At 42.0% G+C, this 18924-nt stretch overlaps 1 protein-coding gene across 2 annotated transcripts; it reads left to right on the plus strand.

Moving 5' to 3' along the window:
• Positions 1–538: 538 nt before the first annotated feature.
• Positions 539–12012, plus strand: LOC124865864 (protein LYRIC-like). 2 transcript variants are annotated; one of them, XM_047361351.1, is made up of 13 exons: positions 542–1208; positions 1442–1561; positions 1946–2027; positions 2243–2419; positions 2717–2767; positions 2939–3079; positions 4082–4150; positions 4268–4336; positions 4427–4569; positions 5214–5330; positions 6583–6681; positions 9036–9159; positions 11103–12012. In XM_047361351.1, exons 1-13 carry the CDS (start codon positions 879–881, stop codon positions 11165–11167), a joined length of 1587 nt encoding a protein of 528 aa, XP_047217307.1. In that variant the 5' UTR covers positions 542–878; the 3' UTR covers positions 11168–12012. The 2 variants fall into 2 exon arrangements, with proteins under 2 accessions (XP_047217308.1, XP_047217307.1); XM_047361352.1 differs by lacking the exons at positions 4082–4150; positions 4268–4336 and having other exon boundaries at positions 539–1208; positions 11101–12012.
• Positions 12013–18924: the final 6912 nt, after the last annotated feature.

The raw sequence follows: 18924 nt of genomic DNA on the forward strand, positions 1-18924 counted from the left end.
GTTGTCTTTTGTGGTCTTTTTCTTTTTTGTTTAAGGTTCCATTGCACATTTACCGTTTTTTCTCTCAAAATTTTCAGCCTGTTTTGGGCTAAGTTAGAATGCACATTGTATTTAATTGTATATACCAAAACTGAAAGAAAGCGTCGTAGCGTTTGGCTTAAATCTTTACAAATCATGGATTATTAGAAAGCTTTTTTTTTTTTTAGGATGCCTCGACCAATCAGGTCGTCGCACCGTCACTTTCAAGAACTGTTGTAGTCCGTTTCTATCCAAATTCAAAATTGTCTACAAGATGAAAAATGAAACCAGCATATTACAGTTTGGTTACATTCAGATAATTTTGTACAGATAAAAAGGAATCTTAGGACTTGTCTGTCATGCAAATCTATCCCTGTATCTTTCTATAGAAATATTTTCGTGAAGTTTATTTAAAGCAACATCTGGAACTTGAATACTATTTTGAAATGCAGTAACTGACTTCAACGACTCGTAGATGCAACGTACAGCCTGGAATGTTGATTTCCCTACAGCCTTGAACGCAACATTTCCTCCAGTCATAACGGAGCCATAAGAGGTGAACTTGCTGTACGCGCGGTCACATTATATCTATTGTGCTGCTCAGATTAGTGATACATAATCTAATAATGATAACTGTTGGCTTGCTAGCCAGTTAGCTGATCTAGTTTGTCTCGGCATTGTGGTCAAGGTTCTGTGAGTCAGCAGTGTACCTCTCTTGCTCGATGCTGCTGGCTGATGATTTCATTGTTTGCCATCATGTCGGAGTCGTTCCGTTATTTTTAGCTAGCATTGCTTGCTAGCTCAGTGAGTAGCGGTGAGCGCAGCGTGAATAATCAGTCTGTTGTGTGAAATAAAGAGGGATGGAGCAGTGGCAGGACGCGGCCTCGCAGCAGCTCAGGCTGCTTACAAGTCGTCTGAATGAACTGTTGACCAAAGGCCTGGAGTGGCTCCGTTCCGAGCTCGGTGTGGATCTGGGACTGAAGCCTGAGTTTATTCCGCCGTGGATAATCCTCCTTGCGGCATGCAGCGGGCTGCTGTTGATGATCGCCCTGTGGGCCTCAGTCTGTCGGACTGTTTTCAGGAAGCGTCCCGCTCTAAGTCATGTGGACGACGGGGTTGAAGGAAAACGAGGAGCCAATAAGACTGTAAAAGCAGAAGAACCGAAGAAAAAGAAAAAGAAGGCAGAAAAGGTAGGTCAATGGAAATGGACGCTGAAACCGCGCTGTTAGCAGGGCTAGTTGACAGGCTAACGCCACTCTGACAGTTGCAGCATATGTGACGAGCCTCTGGCTAAATAGGGAGTAAGTTATGTCAGAAGATCTCATTTTTGACTGAACGTTAATTTAGCTGTTAAACAGATTTCTGGCCTTTTTTATTATTATTATTTTTTATATTCTTATGCTTAATCTCTACATATTCTCAGAAAGCTCAGCCGAATGGGAGGGCTGTTTCTGAAGCACAGGAAGGAGCCGCACCGTGTGAGGAGAAAGTGCCACATCACCAGCCAACCCCACCGCAAGTCAAGCCTGAAAAGGTTGCAGAGGTAAAGCTGAATGGGGAAGATTTCTCTTCCCTGATCACATCTGCCTTAAAGATTGCAGCCTACCACGAACAACGGTATGATTTCTGGTAATTGCATATAAACGCGATGCAGTGAAGTCCATTCCACAGTGTGAAAACTCATAGATAAAGATCCTGCTCCTGAAGTACAGCAGACAGAAACATGCTCCCACCTAAATATGAGATTCAGTATATTGATTGATTTAAGACAATCTTTATCAACAGACATGGAGGTCATTTGAGATTCCAAGCTGAAGCTTTATCGTGTCCCCTTGGCGCTCTTCACACTAAAAATATATCTTTGACATAATTTCTTCTTTTCCTTGTTCCTCTGCATTTTGACCCTATTCATGTTGTATATTTGCAGACAAAGAAGTCCAAGAAGAAGGCTAAACCAGCTGTAAAGGAGACCAAGGCAACAACTGGAGATGGCAAAGAACCGGAAGAAGGTGAAATATATGAAATTATTAAAAAACAAAACTCTGTTTAATCAGAGATAAATGGGAGTAATCTGTATTATTTAAGGTAGTTTGTTTTTTATCTTTTGTATTAAATAAAAGGTTGAAGCCAGTAGGTTTCAACAGCCTCTTCTTGAATACCTTGAACCTACATTTTCCTGCTAAGTCATAACCAGTCCTTTAACACTGAGTGGCGTGTGTTTCAGGAACATGGGAGACCAAGGTCAGCAACAAGGAGAAACGTGAGCAGCGCAAGAAAGATAAGAACTCCAGCGATGGCTCAGCCAGTCCTAGAGGAGGGGAGACACCTGTGAACACTCCCCCAGATCAGCCCAAAGCCTTGGCGGCACCACCTGCACCCGCCAGCCAGAAGAAGAAAAAAGGTTATATTTGTTATTAGATCAGAGTTTAATTTTTATTTCAAAAAATCCAGCATACACTTGCATTAACAAACCATGTGAGCCAGTGTAGCTAGATACGTGTAGTTGTTGTTTCTGTTCTTGTTGTTCCCTCTCCCTGGTCTCCTGATGATGAGACGTACTAAAAATATAAGCACTATGGGAATTAAATCTTCCGTGAGCGTTCCCTGAAGCGAGTGTGAGTGTGTTGGTCTGTTTGTCTTGAAAAACAGCCTCGTGTGGGTGGTGCTCATCGCATTTATTGACCTTTTATCTTCTCAGGAGAATCTGCAAAAGTGAAGGCAGAGAAGACTGGAGCTGTTGTCTCTCAAGGTAATCACCAGCATAAAGGCCCCACTTTGACTGATTGATTCAGTCGGCCCTCAGCAATGGCTGTGGGAGCTCAGCTTTATGAAGATTACAGGCAACTACTCAACATCTGATGTCTTGTCAGCTTGATCTGATTGTTGTCTTAGTTTGAAATGCTGTTTCCTTTGCCGTTAGCTATCGGCAGCGTGGCACCAGAGGTGGCGGCCACTGCCGCTGATGTGGCTGTCAAGGCTGCACCACAGGCCGCTGCTCCAAAGACGAGCTCCTGGACAACCCAGAGGCAAACAGCTTCACTTTGGAGAGCAGGTGTTGATGGTAAAAACATTTCTTTTCAGTTAGTATGACATTTTTTCAGCAGGATATTAATGAGACTGAGACCTTTAATTAAAGTAATGCAAAAGTGTTTAGATCTCCACATAGTCAAATATTTATTTTTGACATTTCCTGTGATAGACAAAAAAATGTTCTGTGTTAGGTGGACGGAAAGTTGTGGTTTCTAACCTTTTTACGAATATGTGAAACGGTTCTTATGCATTTCTGTTTAGTTTCTTTATTCTTATAAGCCTAGATAAAATTCAGCCAACTACCCTTAGAAGGAACCTGGTTAGTAAATGGAGTTCCTCTGTGTGTATTGTCATTTAAATATAAACCCAGCTGTTCTGTGAATACCTCAGAGCTTTGTTAGACTTTAGTGATCATTAGTGAATATACAGGGTTAGGTTGTGAAACAATATCCCAAGCTTTGAATACAACTCATGTCACTTTTTTCAAATGGTTGAAAACCAACCCTCATTTTCCTTCCACTCCACAATATTCTGCAGTTTTGTGTTCGGTATCATGAAATCCCTCCAAAAATCATTGAAGCTGAAGTTTTGTTGTTGCAAGCTTATCTAGATTAAAACACTTTTCTGCTCCTCTTTACTCCTCTTTTCACTTTAGATAAATGCCTGCTAAGTTTAGTGTCATGGAATAAACTCACCAACAGGGGAGTTGTGTGTGTCTGTGCCAAAGCCGCTTCCCCAAAAGCTGTGGTTTTAAACGACTCGGTCCCTTCCACATTGGGAGGATTGTGTCTTTGGTGGAAATGAAACTGAAGAGCGGTGCCAAGTTGAGTCATGTAGTGGAGCAAAGAGCATCGGAATCTCTGTTGGACTCTTTCAGGCTCTCGGATCCTTTAATATTTGTCTGTAGAGAGATCCTCCTGATAAGACCCACAGGAAAGTATAAATGCAAACTGAATTCTTGGTTCAGTTTTTGTTTCTATCATTTGTGTTCAGCTGCAGTTTCACTAGATGTGTGAAAACGTGTGTGTTTCAGAGTCATGGGCTGTGCCAGTACCCTCAGCAGAGCTCAATCTGGTGTCTCTAACCGGACTCGGAGTTGCTCGTAAGTTTGCTGTTCATACTTAGTTTTTCTGGGTTTTTAAATGACCCATTACTAGATGGCACAGTCTTCCAAGGCATATTTTGCTCTATTTATTTGAGCAACTGGTTGTGTTTGTAGAGCCCCAACCTGTGAGCGACCCGTCCTGGCTCAGTCAGCCCAGAGTGGACGATGAGTGGTCTGGACTCAGTATGCAATATCTATTTGTTCCTTTTGAAGCCTTTCTGTTGAACTAATGTACCATCATGGTAATGATACAGCCGGTCTTGTGTTTTTCAGATGGTAGTTCAGCCGACCCCAGCTCTGATTGGAACGCCCCCTCGGAGGCCTGGGGCAACTATGAGGAACCCACCTCTGAGTCTCCTCAGGCTGAGAAGCTGCCCCTCCCTGAGCCAGCCAAGGTTAATCTGATTGGAGCAGCTGTAAGTCCACACAGGCTTCTCATTAACATTTAAATGATGGAAGTTAGCTGTAAGCAGGAACTTATAAGCCTTTAAAGGATGGGTTCACCTTTTCCCATTTTGCCATGTTACAATAGTAAGCTTCTTTGTATTTTAGTGGGATTTTAGGTGATAAACCAACACAAAGTAATTAAGTGAATGGAAAATTATTCATAGTTTTGAACATTTCTTTACATATAAAAATGCAATGTGCAATTGTATTCAGGCCCCTTAATTCTGATACCCTTAGATTAAGTTTGCCACAGCCTACCTAAAGTTGTGGAGAAGATTAAAGTGTCTTCAGTCCACACATTACAGACGTTTAACTGGAAAAAAAATAAATAAACTGAAACTCATCATTTTTTTTTCCACTACTCTAACTTCACAATTAAGCACTATTTGTGTTGTTCTGTCACCAAACAATTAGCAATAAAAACATTGAAGCCGGTGGTTGTAACGTTTTAAAAAGTTCAAGTTATAAGTACCTTTGCATGGTGCTGTATATGTCCTTATTTATAGCGTTGGGTTTGGTCTATGGTTGCATATAATACAGAGCTGCATCTGTAACTGTTGAGGTTGTTTTTGTTCTCAGCCTTTTTTGTGTTTGTCCCTTTCATGGTTTACAGGAGGATAATGAAGACGACAAGGACAAGGGTGATGCCACCACTGATGGAGCCGCTAAAACTAAAAAGAAGAAAAAGAAGAAGAAGAAGACTCCCGAGGAGGGAGGAACACTTGGCCAGGTAAGGATAAAAACGGAGCACGAATGGCAGCTGTAATACTAGATGTGCCTAAATTGAGGGGCTGCATCCTTCGAAGGTCACATTTTAGGCCCATTACGTCACAGCGATGCAATGAAGGGTGTCCAAATTCAAAGGCTCCTCCAAATACAGCCGACAAATGCGTCCTTCTTTTCCCTAAATTTGAAGGATGGGTCCGGTGTATCCTTCTTGGCCCACCCTATCCCATGATGCATTGCGGGTCGAAGTGGATTGTTGAAACGGAAGGAGTAATGGCCAGAGGAGAGAGAATAGCTGTAAATAAAGTTGGGTATATTGCAGTTTCTGTTAAACAAAATGAACTTTTACAGTGTTTTTAGGCGAGAATGTAGTTGTGTAAACCTGAAATATCTGCTGGGTTTACCAAAATATTTAGTTGCAAAGGTGCTGCGACGTGTTCGCACCCCTCTAGGCTCGCTATCCCGGGAGAGGACACCTGACAACTGGCGCATCGTTTTCATACTTCCCCAATGGATACAAGTTAAACACACATATAATTCAGTCACATGGTATTTAACGGTTAATGTTTGGTTTATTTATTATTATTATTATACTCTGCGAGCAAATTGATTCTAACTTTGTATAGAAAGTTATTCTCTTGATGTTTAAGTTAAAAGTTCTACCAACAAATTAAATTAAATGGTATTTGTCATCATTAATATACTTTGACTATGCTATTTTTTTTATATCTCTGAACATAAAAATCATTTTGAACATTTCAAATGGCAGATTAATTAATGAAAATACAGTGAGAAGATAATAAAGCAAGAACATTTGAAGAAAACAAGCTTATAAGAAATCAGGGCTATATAAAGGGCTAAATAAAAACCATGAACAGTTATACACAGTGGAGACCGCGGGGTTAACTGTCCTTCGAGCTCCATTTTACGCTGTCACGGTTGCTAGGCGACAGAAAATACGGTGAGGTAAGGGCAGGAACAGCTGGTGAAGCCTAGACGGTCCAAATTCACAGCCACTCACTTCTGGTCTTGGCAGTTTGTGCAGCCATGGAAGGACCAGGCCTGCATAGACCAGCCCTTCAAAGGATGCAATCCCTGAATTTGGACACTGTCTATCCCAGAGGAATTAAGAAAGTCTTGAGGTTATTTTGGCTGTGGTCATGAAATCAACGAGACAGTCATTGAGTTTGTTTCCGCTTGAATTTCAAAATTTCCCAAATAGTCTTACTTTCCTCCTTCGTCTGTGTCCTGTGAAGGTTGAGGAGCAGGTGAAGGAGGTGGCACCAGCGAAGAAGCAGCCACCTGTTCAGGAGAATGCTGCTGCCGTCCAGCCTGTCAAAGCAGCTGCTGTCGAGGTCAGTGGGGCTAATGGGTAGGAGACTGGATCTGATGGGCTGTGGTTCATTCTCTCTTAAGCTTATCTGGGTTCTACAAAGCAGTGGTATTGTTTCTCACATACAGGGGTTGGACAATGAAACTGAAACACCTGTCATTTTAGTGTGGGAGGTTTCATGGCTAAATTGGACCAGCCTGGTAGCCAGTCTTCATTGATTGCACATTGCACCAGTAAGAGCAGAGTGTGAAGGTTCAATTAGCAGGGTAAGAGCACAGTTTTACTCAAAATATTGAAATGAACACAACATTATGGGTGACATACCAGAGTTCAAAAGAGGACAAATTGTTGGTGCACGTCTTGCTGGCGCATCTGTGACCAAGACAGCAAGTCTTTGTGATGTATCAAGAGCCACGGTATCCAGGGTAATGTCAGCATACCACCAAGAAGGACGAACCACATCCAACAGGATTAACTGTGGACGCAAGAGGAAGCTGTCTGAAAGGGATGTTTGGGTGCTAACCCGGATTGTATCCAAAAAACATAAAACCACAGCTGCCCAAATCACGGCAGAATTAAATGTGCACCTCAACTCTCCTGTTTCCACCAGAACTGTCCGTCAGGAGCTCCACAGGGTCAATATACACGGCTGGGCTGCTATAACCAAACCTTTGGTCACTCATGCCAATGCAAAACGTCGGTTTCAATGGTGCAAGGAGCGCAAATCTTGGGCTGTGGACAATGTGAAACATGTATTGTTCTCTGATGAGTCCACCTTTACTGTTTTCCCCACATCCAGGAAAGTTACGGTGTGGAGAAGCCCCAAAGAAGCGTACCACCCAGACTGTTGCATGCCCAGAGTGAAGCATGGGGGTGGATCAGTGATGGTTTGGGTTGCCATATCATGGCATTCCCTTGGCCCAATACTTGTGCTAGATGGGCGCGTCACTGCCAAGGACTACCGAACCATTCTTGAGGACCATGTGCATCCAATGGTTCAAACATTGTATCCTGAAGGCGGTGCCGTGTATCAAGATGACAATGCACCAATACACACAGCAAGACTGGTGAAAGATTGGTTTGATGAACATGAAAGTGAAGTTGAACATCTCCCATGGCCTGCACAGTCACCAGATCTAAATATTATTGAGCCACTTTGGGGTGTTTTGGAGGAGCGAGTCAGGAAACGTTTTCCTCCACCAGTATCACGTAGTGACCTGGCTACTATCCTGCAAGAAGAATGGTTTAAAATCCCTCTGACCACTGTGCAGGACTTGTATATGTTATTCCCAAGACGAATTGACGTTGTATTGGCCGCAAAAGGAGGCCCTACACCACACTAATAAATTATTGTGGTCTAAAACCAGGTGTTTCAGTTTCATTGTCCACCCCCTGTATGTAAAGCCTAAAGTTGGTATGTAGCTTATTCTCACTCCTCCCATGTCGTAGTTTTTTCCTCCTGATCACTAACGGTGAGCATCAGAAGCAGTACACCTCAATGTGTTGGGATCCAAACTCTTTTGCATTTTAGAAGCCAATCCACCAGTCCTCCCAGCTGCAGGTCAAGGTTCTGACCCTCGGTGGTATTATAAAGTTTGTTTATCATGTCTGACAATGTCGAGCTAGATCATTCAGAGGAGCCTTGGTGATAATTGATTTGCACTAAACAGAATTTTGTGGCCAATTTGAAGTTTTTTCCTTGTCAAATTTCAACCTGTTAATACAGATTTTAGCTGATTACGATTCCTTTTAAAGAACTTTAGTATATAACAGTATTAAAAAGTGTATCGATCTTCCTGCTGAAAGGCACTTTGTGAGAGCAGTTGCTGTAAAATGGGCTTTTATTAATATTTTAAAGACCAAATGAGTATGGTGTTGACATGTAAAAGTGTCATTAGCATTGCCAATTAGCACAGTTAGTGTGTGTATTCTTACAAAAGGTTAATATTTCTAAATCAATCATTTTCCATGACAGAAGTTGAAAGCTCAGAAGGATGAAGTGTCACCTTTGCTGTACTTAGTTCAGCCTTCCTGTTATTTGCTGAAAGTCATACTTTCTCCAGCAGCTTGAATGTTTCCTTTTTAAAAGCATCATATATTTTCTGTTTCCTTTGACCTGATTTAATACATCTCGCTTATATATAAAAAAAAAAAAAACCTTTTGAGCTTCTTCTCTCAGTAACAGCATCCACACCGAAGGGGGTTGTTGTCAGGCTGACCTGTAGCTTAATATGATTGGAGAAAAGATTAGGCCCCACCGCCCTGGCCGGCACAAGCAGATTTCTCGGTGCATCTTTATTCTGTGCAGATGGGGCTTTTTTACAAGCCTTTTCCCCAACAAAGATATCAGAGTTTTTCTCTCCCTTCTCTTAACAGGCGAGAGATCGACCAGTGAAGGACATGATATCCCAGAAACCCCCTGTCACACAAGTGCCACAGAAGCCAACTGATGGAGAGCCTGCTGCCAATCAGAACAACCTTCCTGCTCCAACACAGCAAAGTAAGAACATCACTGTCACTCTAAAGCTTCTCAAGGGGGCGCCATTGAGGCATTTGGACGAAAATGGTTTATCTTGCAGGGTAGTCATACCTTTTCTAAATAAACACATTAATAAATAAGGGTTAATTGACTATCTATATAATCAACAACAAAAAAGCTTTACATGAGTACTTAAAAAGTAATTCTTCATTTGTATCATTCAGTCAAAAAGAACAATTGTAAGTCTCCCAGTAAGCGAAGAAATCCTTGTAAATTAGGCCAATTCAGGGTAATTTGGTCCGGCCAGTAAAAATGTCTTGGATTAGATCGCAAATTTTTAAATTCCTAAAAAGTCAGACTTCTTACCAAAATGACAAAAACAGACTGCAAAGTAAATATGCTAAACATATAAGAGAACTTCACAGTGTTGAAAATTGAGCATGGTGTCTTTAAACCTAGAGTACTGTAGTTGTTTTCTGCGGATGTTTGTTCGTTCGTTCGTCGTCTTCCGCTTATCCAGGACCGGGTCACGGGGGCAGCAGACTCAGCAGAGACGCCCAGACGTCCCTCTCTCCAGACACCTCCTCCAGTTCCTCCAGGGGGAGCCCAAGGCGTTCCCAGGCCAGCCGAGAGACATAGTCCCTCCAGCGTGTCCTGGGCCGTCCCCTGGGCCTCCTCCCGGTGGGACGTGCCTGGAACACCTCCCGAGGAAGGCGTCCAGGAGGCATCCGGTATAGATGCCCGAGCCACCTCAACTGGCTCCTCTCAATGTGAAGGAGCAGCGGCTCTACTCCGAGCTCCTCCCGGATGGCCGAGCTCCTCACCCTATCTCTAAGGGAGTGCCCGGCCACCCTACGGAGGAAGCTCATTTCAGCCGCTTGTATCCGTGATCTCGTTCTTTCGGTCATGACCCAAAGTTCATGGCCTTAGTTAAGGGTAGGAACGTAGACCGACCAGTAAATTGAGAGCTTTGCTTTTCGGCTCAGCTCTCTCTTCACCACAATGGACCGGCACAGCGCCCCCATTACTGTGGCAGCTGCACCGATGTTTGTATCCAAGCTAATTCAATTCTTAGGACTGTTAGTAGTGATGAGTTATAAACTGTTTTTTTTTTTTTTTAAAGATCCAGTGGTGTATATTTTTTCAGTGTCAAGTGTACACTGACAATAAAACAGTGGTAGTTCAGTGATGATTTCCACTCCAGGATTCCACAGTTTTTAAAAACTGCAATGAAAGGGGAAAAAATTGAATTACTTTGATCGTCTTTGGGTTGATGACATCACAAGAGGCACACAAATTGAGTTCATAGGTAGCATTGATAAAAAGTATGGCCAATTAGCAACGTCTGACAGATTTTGTCAGCTGAAATGCATAATTTGATCTGCAAGGAGAGTGACTTGAGATGTGAGTAGTTTGACTCTGATGACCTCCAAGTCATGGTGGATGGTGCACAATCATCTCAATGAAGGATATTGACCAGAACATATATGGTTCGTAAAACAACTTGGTTCGAAATGATCTCTGAAGATCTGGCAATACCTATCGGTGCTCGTCACAAAATGCTTCAGTCTGTTTTTCTACTTCCCAAATTGTCTTGACACCCTTGCCGTGTTCTCACAGTCTGCTCAGACAATTAGCTGCAGGCAAACAATACAAGTAAGCACATTTGGAATGAAGAATTTGATTAAAACATGTAAATAAATAACAATAGAAAAAAAACTTTGATTGGTTGTCTGATGTGATGTCACCAGAGCCTTGTGGGAAGGAAGCTAGTATTGAGGCAATAGATTATATTTTGATTAAATGGTTTACTGCAAAATAGTAAACGAATAAAAACAATGCCCAAGACACATTGATAAGTAGGCCTCAATATTGAATCTGTCCCTCAGGCAGCATTTATTTTTAAGTTTTAAATGTATTTGTTTGCTCGCAGTCAAAGGTTATTCTTTCTTCTGTTTCCACAGAAAAAACTGAGGAGAGCCAAGTGCCCAAACCAGCTAAGAAGAAGAAGGCAAGGAGAGAGACATGAGACATCTCTGTATGCAAGAGACTTCATATCCTGTTTATGCAACACCTTCTTTGACAGGGATTTGGAACGACAGTCGCTGTTGATGGACTTGAGCAGAAAACATGTCTGAAAATTAAACAGCTTTTATACACATCATGTCCCAGTTGATGGATCCTTGAAAACCGAAATTAAATGCAGTGCAATCCAATGTGATGAGGTGTTAATGATTTGTACGGATGCATTTGATCTTCTGATAATGTTCTCTAATTCCACTGAATCAAATAACTGAAGGAACTGTAATGTAATCCTTAGACCTGTAGAGAAATACTGATTAAGTTTAGAAATGTTGTGGTGGTGGACGACGAATGGTGTTTACTGTGTAGAGAATAATGGTCATGCAACACTGGGCCAAAAGGATGAACTGGCCTTCTTTTAACTTGCTCTGATGTTGATTTCAGACTAACAGTTGGAGCTCAACAAGGTGTAAACTATTGTGATGTAAATGAGCCTTGTCAGGCGAAAGAAAGGGACTCATGTTGGCTCGATAGTTTTGCTTTTTGTTTGGTGATTCTGAAAACGTCACCTCTGTCCATCTGATTCGTCTCGTCTGTTTTGCTGCGTGTGTCGACAAATGTTCTCTTGCTGATATATTCTTTTTAACGGCCTGTGGCTGTTTTCCAGCTGTGGCCATGTTGGAGGTTCTGATGGCAAACATGTCATTGCTGTGTCATCGGCCTCTTGTTCTTTTTTTGTTTTCCACCTCTGCTTGATTCAGATGTCCTCAGAATCTTTTTGTAAAACTTGTTTGTAATAAAAGAAAAGCTAAAGCCATATGTAAAAAGACTAAATAAAGGCCAGTTTTTCTATCTTTGGTCTAATTACCACTGCTTTAACAGTTTTATGATAAATATATGTTGTTGGCTATATTAAAAACTGTTTTGATTCAAAAAAATTAGTAAAATTTTAAATTGCACATTCTATTCCAAAAACAATGTATACATTAAATCCAGTCAGGAAAAAGTATAATTTTTCTTTACAAACTCCCAACTTTTACTGTATGGACTGAAATTTGCAGTGCCTCACTGAACTATTTAATTGTATAATCGCAGTTTATTTTAGATCTGAGGTGAGTAGACCAACTTCCGGCAACTGGAAACGTGTATCCCAGCCCAGGACTGTTAGAAGGCATTTTGCTATTCCTCTACTGCAATCCTTGGTCTTAACCTCAGAAATCAGATGCTTGATGTTACACCAAATGTTTTCTGTTGGATTAAGCTGTGGGGATTGGGAAGACTACTCCATAATGTTAATTCAGTTCAAAAATACTTTATAAATTCCAAAGGGAAATTAAATGTTATAGCTCATATTATGAAGGTTTCTTCAAAGAGCCGTTGTAGATGCTGATGGCTGTGGGCAGGAAGGATCTCCTGTAGCGCTCCGTCTTACAGCAGATCTGAAGAAGCCTCTGACTGAAGACACTCTGTTGCTGTAGGACAGTCTCATGAAGAGGATGCTCAGGGTTCTCCATAATGTTCTTCATTTTATGAAGAACCCTTCTTTCCACAATGATCTCCAGAGGTTCTAGATGAGTCCCCAGAACAGAGCCAGCCTTCTTTATCAGCTTGTTGAGATTTTTTAAGTCCCTGGTTCTGATGCTGCTTCCCCAGCAGATGATGGTAGAAGAGATCACACTCTCCACAACAGACTTATAGAAGATATGCAGCATCTTGCTGCAAACACCAAAGGACCTAAGCTTCCTCAAGAAGTACAGTCTGCTCTGTCCCTTCTTGTAGACGGCTTCACAGTTGCATCTCCACTCTAGTCTGTTGTCCAGGTGAACACCGAGGTATTTATACTCCTCCACCACCTCCACTTCTTCTCCCATGATAAAAACAGTTTTTGACTTATTCCTGTTTCTCTTAAAATCTACAATCATCTCCTTTGTTTTAGTCACGTTCAAAATGAGATGATTGTTTCCACACCATGCCACAAAGCGGTCCACCACCTTCCTGTACTCAGCTTCTTGTCCATCTCTGATCCACCCCACGAGTGCAGAATCATCTGAGTATTTCTGCAGATGACAGGAGTCTGTCTTGTACTGGAAGTCTGAGGTGTACAGAGTGAAAAGGAATGGTAAGAGTACAGTCCCCTGTGGTGCTCCTGTGCTGCTGACTACCTGGTTAGACTCACAACCCTTCAGTCTCACAAACTGTGGTCTGTTTGTCAGGTAGTCTTTGATCCAGGAGATTGTTGAGGCCTCCACCTGAGTCTTCTGGAGTTTCTGACAAAGCAAATCAGGTTAAATTGTGTTAAATGCACTGGAGAAATCAAAGAACATGATCCTCACAGTGCTGCTGGTTTTGTCCAGATGACAGTGGCTTTGTTGAAGCAGGTGTATGATGGCATCTTCAACTCCACAGCAATAAGCAAACTGAAGGGGGTCCTGATGGTTTACTGTTTTCTTACTCAGGTGGGCCAACAGGAGTCTCTCTAGGACCTTCATGATGTGGGATGTCAGGGCAACAGGTCTATAGTCATTGAGGACTGATGGGTGAGTTCTCTTTGGTACCGGAACAAGACAGGAGGTCTTCCACAACACCGGAACCTTCTTCTGGGCCAGGCTAAGGTTGAAGAGGTGCTGCAGAATCCCACAGAGCTGCTCTGCACAGGCCTTCAGGACTCTAGGGCTGACATGATCTGGACCTGCAGCCTTATTCCGATTCAGTCTCTCCAGTTGTCTCTTCACTTGACTTCTTGAGACACACAGGTGGAAGGGGGAAGCAAAGGAAGCATCAGCATCTTCTGATATGGTTGAAGGCAAACATGTAGAAGCAGAAGGGTCTAGGGCTGAGGTGGAAGATAAAAAATGTGAGGTGTTACTGGACAGCTGTGGGTCCTGTGGGTCAAAGGAGGGTGGAATGTCTGTTTGGCTGTAAGCAGGAGAGGAGTATGCTGAGCTTGTTTCTTAACTGAACCTATTGAAGAATGTGTTCAGTTCATTGGCTCTGTCCAGACCTCCATCGGTCTGATCATCCCCCTGCCTGAAGCCCGTGATCTTCTTCATCCCTGTCCACACGTCTCTGATATTGTTTTGCTGGAGCTTGATCTTCAGCTTCTTCTTGTACACCTCCTTGTTGTCTCTTATCTTGACTTTAAGTTGCTTCTGTAAACTCCTCAATAATTCTCTGTCTCCCTCTCTGAAGGCTTTTTTTCTTGTTAAGCAGGTCCTTCAGGTCACTGGTGATCCAAGGTTTGTTATTGGGGAAGCATCTCACGGTTCTGGTGGGGATGATGTTATCCACACAGAAGTTTATATAGTCGGTTACACACTCAATCATGGCATTGATGTCCTCTCCATGTGGCTGGCACAGTGTGTCCCAGTCTGTAGCCTCAAAGCAACCTTGCAGAGCTTCTTCAGCTTCTTGTGACCATTTTCTCACAGTCCTCTTTATTACAGGTTGCCTCTGAACAAGGGGCTTATATTTCGAGCGGAGAAAAACAAGATTGTGATCTGATTTGCCTAGAGGAGGTCTTGCTGTAGAGATGTATGAGTCCTTGACATTTGCATAAAACAAATCCAATGTTTTGTTTTCTCTGGTAGAGCAGCTGACAAACTGTTGAAACGTTGGAAGTGTAGCAGAGAGTGAAGCATGGTTAAAATCACCAGAAATTGCCACAAATCATTGGCATCACATCCAGTGTCAGCAACAGCGGAAGGTGGAACGTAAACTGTTGCCAAAATAACACTGATGAACTCTCTGGGTAAATAATATGGACGAAAACTTACTGCCAACAGTTCAATATCTGGACTGCAGAGATGACACTTCACAGTAACATGTCCTGGATGACACCATCCGTTGTTCACAAGTACTGCCAGTCCACCTCCTTTACATTTGCCGCTCCTCTCTAAATCTCTGTCTGCTCGTATGGTTAAAAAGCCCGGCAGAGAGACGCTGGAGTCGGGGATATGATCCTGCAGCCATGTCTCAGTAAAACACATAATACTGCATGCCCGGTACTCTGGCTGGGTCCTTTGTAGGGCTTGGAGTTCATCCAACTTGTTTCCCAACGATCCCACATTGCCCATCATAATCGACGGAAGAGATGGTTTGAACTTCCTCCTTCTCTCTCTTCTCTTAGCTCCTGTTCTGCATCCACAGCGTCTCCTTTTCAACTCATTATTTGAGCTTTTCAGATATTAATCAGCTGCTCCCGGTTGTAAGAAACAACCCCATTGCCATGGCTATGCATCATAACAAATGTCCAAAAATAGAAAGTATCAGGAAAAATCCTCCAAGCTGCACAGCATCCGACACCGGAGGGGGCAGTCGTCCAAAAACAAAATCAACTGTATCCACCACAAGGGGAATAGTTCCCAAAAAAGAATAAATCAGAATCAAAAGTAACAGAGCTACTCCAACCTGCTGCCACCTTGAGCGGCGCAATTCTAGAACACCTAATCCTGTTGACCTGGAACCAACAGGCTGCTCACTTACAAGTCTGTGGTCGCTCTCTTGTAACACCCATAACAGCCCGGACTTACCACACGTTTACTAACTTTGAACACGTCCCTTTCATTTAATGATTTAATTACATAGAATCAGCTGAATGCATGTCATGGTTGTTGGTTTTCTATCACTCTTCTAAAGCAATCAATTATTTACCAAGTATAAACATCACTAATCTGGTTAGTGATGTTAAGCTGCTGCTATTTTGCACACAACTGTGTTGGCAAAACTCATGGAACTGTGTAGTGAAAAGACCCGTAAATTCCAGTGTTAAATTTAATCCGCTGGGTAACTTTCTAGAAATCACGTCATCGGATGTGAGTGAATCTTCTCTCGGGTGTTTATCATGAGCAGGAGTAAGGAGAACTTGTAGTTTAACAGGTAGTCAGGAAAGTACTGCTGCAAAATAATTTTAGCTAAGGTAATGAACATGTGAATGGGGTCTTAAAACTGGTTAACCTCTTATGAAGCTTCAGTCTTGTTAATTTTAGGGTAAAAAAAATATTCAGTATAATCCCTTAGAATAAATGATGGGTAAAAAAAAAAAGGTCTCAGAAATAGTAGGTAAAAATTTCAAAAGGTAATTTGGTAAATAAACATCATTTCTAAATCTCTGGTCCTCAAACTGTGGAAATCGATTTATATATTGCAAACACAGACCATTAATAATGGGTTAAATGCTTTGCTCAAGGGGACATTGACATGTAACAGGAGAGGAACATGTCCCAATGCACCCATGACTTTCTGATAGCATGACAACTACTTTTTCCTCTAATCATAACGGTGTAATTTTGCTAAATTATATATTCAACTAAATGATTTAGCTATTTAATGTAGTTAAATATTCAATCAGAATATTATCACATTTAATGATTTTTCTTGTTTCAAAATATGGATGTTAATTTCTGAGTGTGTAACTTTACAAGCAAAGCCCCATACATCTGTCTTTAGTGATACTGTAGAGATAATATTTCGCCTGTTAAATTTGATAAATTAACTTTGATGCAGAGCTAAGCTCCAACAACCATAATGGATGAGTAGTTAAGTAACACATATATTGTTTCATCAGAAGCTTCTCAAACAAGAGTGCAGTGGCAAAAACTATCCATGTTGTGATCTGGTAATGATATCAGACGAAACCTGATTGTTCCTGTTTAGAAACCAGTGAGATTTGCTCATTGATGTAAGTGACCAGGCTAATTGCTTTTAGCAATACTAGCTAAAAACAATATATTTCCCTGCATTTGTACTTTCACACTGTAGCAAAATGTATCTAAAGCAGGTTTAATGAGATGCAAAATGTCCAATCTCAGCCAACTTTTATTATAGGGTCCAATATGGGAAGGGAATCGATTGAACAACAGGGCCCAGATGGGATTATCATGGGTGCAAAATGGAATTTAAGTTATCTGCACATATAGTTTTGATGCAGTACACCCTGGGTAAAATATGGGAGTCAAGTGTTCATATATGTGTTGCACAATTTGAACAGATTCTCCTAACATCCTATTGACAGTTTGGATCTACTGTACATACACTCACCAGGCACTTTATTAGGTGCACCTTGCTAGTACCGGGTTGGACCCCCTTTTGCTTTCAGAACTGCCTCAATACTTCGTGGCATAGATTCAACAAGGTACTGGAAACATTCCTCAGAGAGTTTGGTCCATATTGACATGATAGCATCACACAGATGCTGCAGATTTGTCGGCAGCACATCCATGATGCGAATCTACCGTTCCACCACATCCCAAAGGTGCTCGATTGAATTGAGATCTGGTGACTGTGGAGGCCATTTGAGTACAGTGAACTCATTGTCATGTTCAAGAAACCAGTCTGAGATGATTTGTGGTTTATGACATGGCGCGTTATCCTGCTGGAAATAACCATCAGAAGATGGGTACACTGTGGTCATAAAGGGATGGACATGGTCAGCAACAATACTCAGGTAGGCTGTGGCGTTGACACGATGCTCAATTGGTACTAAGGGGCCCAAAGTGTGCCAAGAAAATATCCCCCTACCATTACACCACCACCACCAGCCTGAAGCGTTGATACAAGGCAGGATGGATCCATGCTTTCATGTTGCTGACGCCAAATTCTGACCCTACCATCCGAATGTCGCAGCAGAAATTGAGACTCATCAGACCAGGCAACGTTTTTCCAATCTTCTATTGTCCAATTTTGGTGAGGCTGTGTGAATTGTAGCCTCAGTTTCCTGTTCTTAGCTGACAGGAGTGGCACCTGGTGTGGTCTTCTGCTGCTGTAGCTCATCCACCTCAAGGTTCGACGTGTTGTGCGTTCAGAGATGCTCCTCTGCATGCCTTGGTTGTAATGAGTTGTTATTTGAGTTACTGTTGCCTTTCTATCAGCTCGAACCAGTCTGGCCATTCTCCTCTGACCTCTGGCATCAACAAGGCATTTGCGTCCACAGAACTGCTCCTCACTGGATATTTTCTCTTTTTCGGACCATTCTCTGTAAACCCTAGAGATGATAGTGCGTGAAATTCCCGGTAGATCAGCAGTTTCTGAAATCCTCAGACCAGCCCGTCTGGCACCAACAACCATGCCACGTTCAAAGTCACTTAAATCACCTTTCTTCCCCATCCTGATGCTTGGTTTGAACTGCAGCAGATCATCTTGACCATGTCTACATGCCTAAATTCATTGAATTGCTGCCATGTGATTGGCTGATTAGAACTTTGTGTTAACGAGCAATTGGACACATGTACCTAATAAAGTGGCCGGTGAGTGTATAGTGCCTAACTGGTTCTGGCAATACATGTTCTGTTTGTTCAGCCCATGTGGGTCCCATATAAGAAGTCCATTGTACCCTAGGCCCAGTTAATAACCATCCAACCTGCACAAAAATCCATATGGGGCCCACTTACACAAGTTGTCTCCATAGTACAAATAAAGTACTGTCTATCACTAAATAATATATGAATATCAGCCATAGTGGATTTTAAATGTTGGGGAGAAACCTCAGATTTTCCCACATGGCTCCTCTGGGTCCCTTTATGTTAATTTTCCCAATTCAAAATTAGAAATATCAGCTTCTGAGTAAAGTTGACAATTAAACTGATGATATAAACAGTTTCCTTTCCTTCAGCTTTTCATGCAGTGCCAATGTCACACTAAACCGAAATGGTCCTGCCCTAATATGGTTTTTAAATGTTTTACAAGATGGTGGTACTTAACAAACTTGGTATATACTGAATTTGTATTTGTTAGAAAACTTCAAATAATCCCTATTAGATTAATTTCTTG

This window comes from Girardinichthys multiradiatus, chromosome 3, assembly GCF_021462225.1.
Source record: "Girardinichthys multiradiatus isolate DD_20200921_A chromosome 3, DD_fGirMul_XY1, whole genome shotgun sequence".
NCBI lineage: Eukaryota > Metazoa > Chordata > Actinopteri > Cyprinodontiformes > Goodeidae > Girardinichthys > Girardinichthys multiradiatus.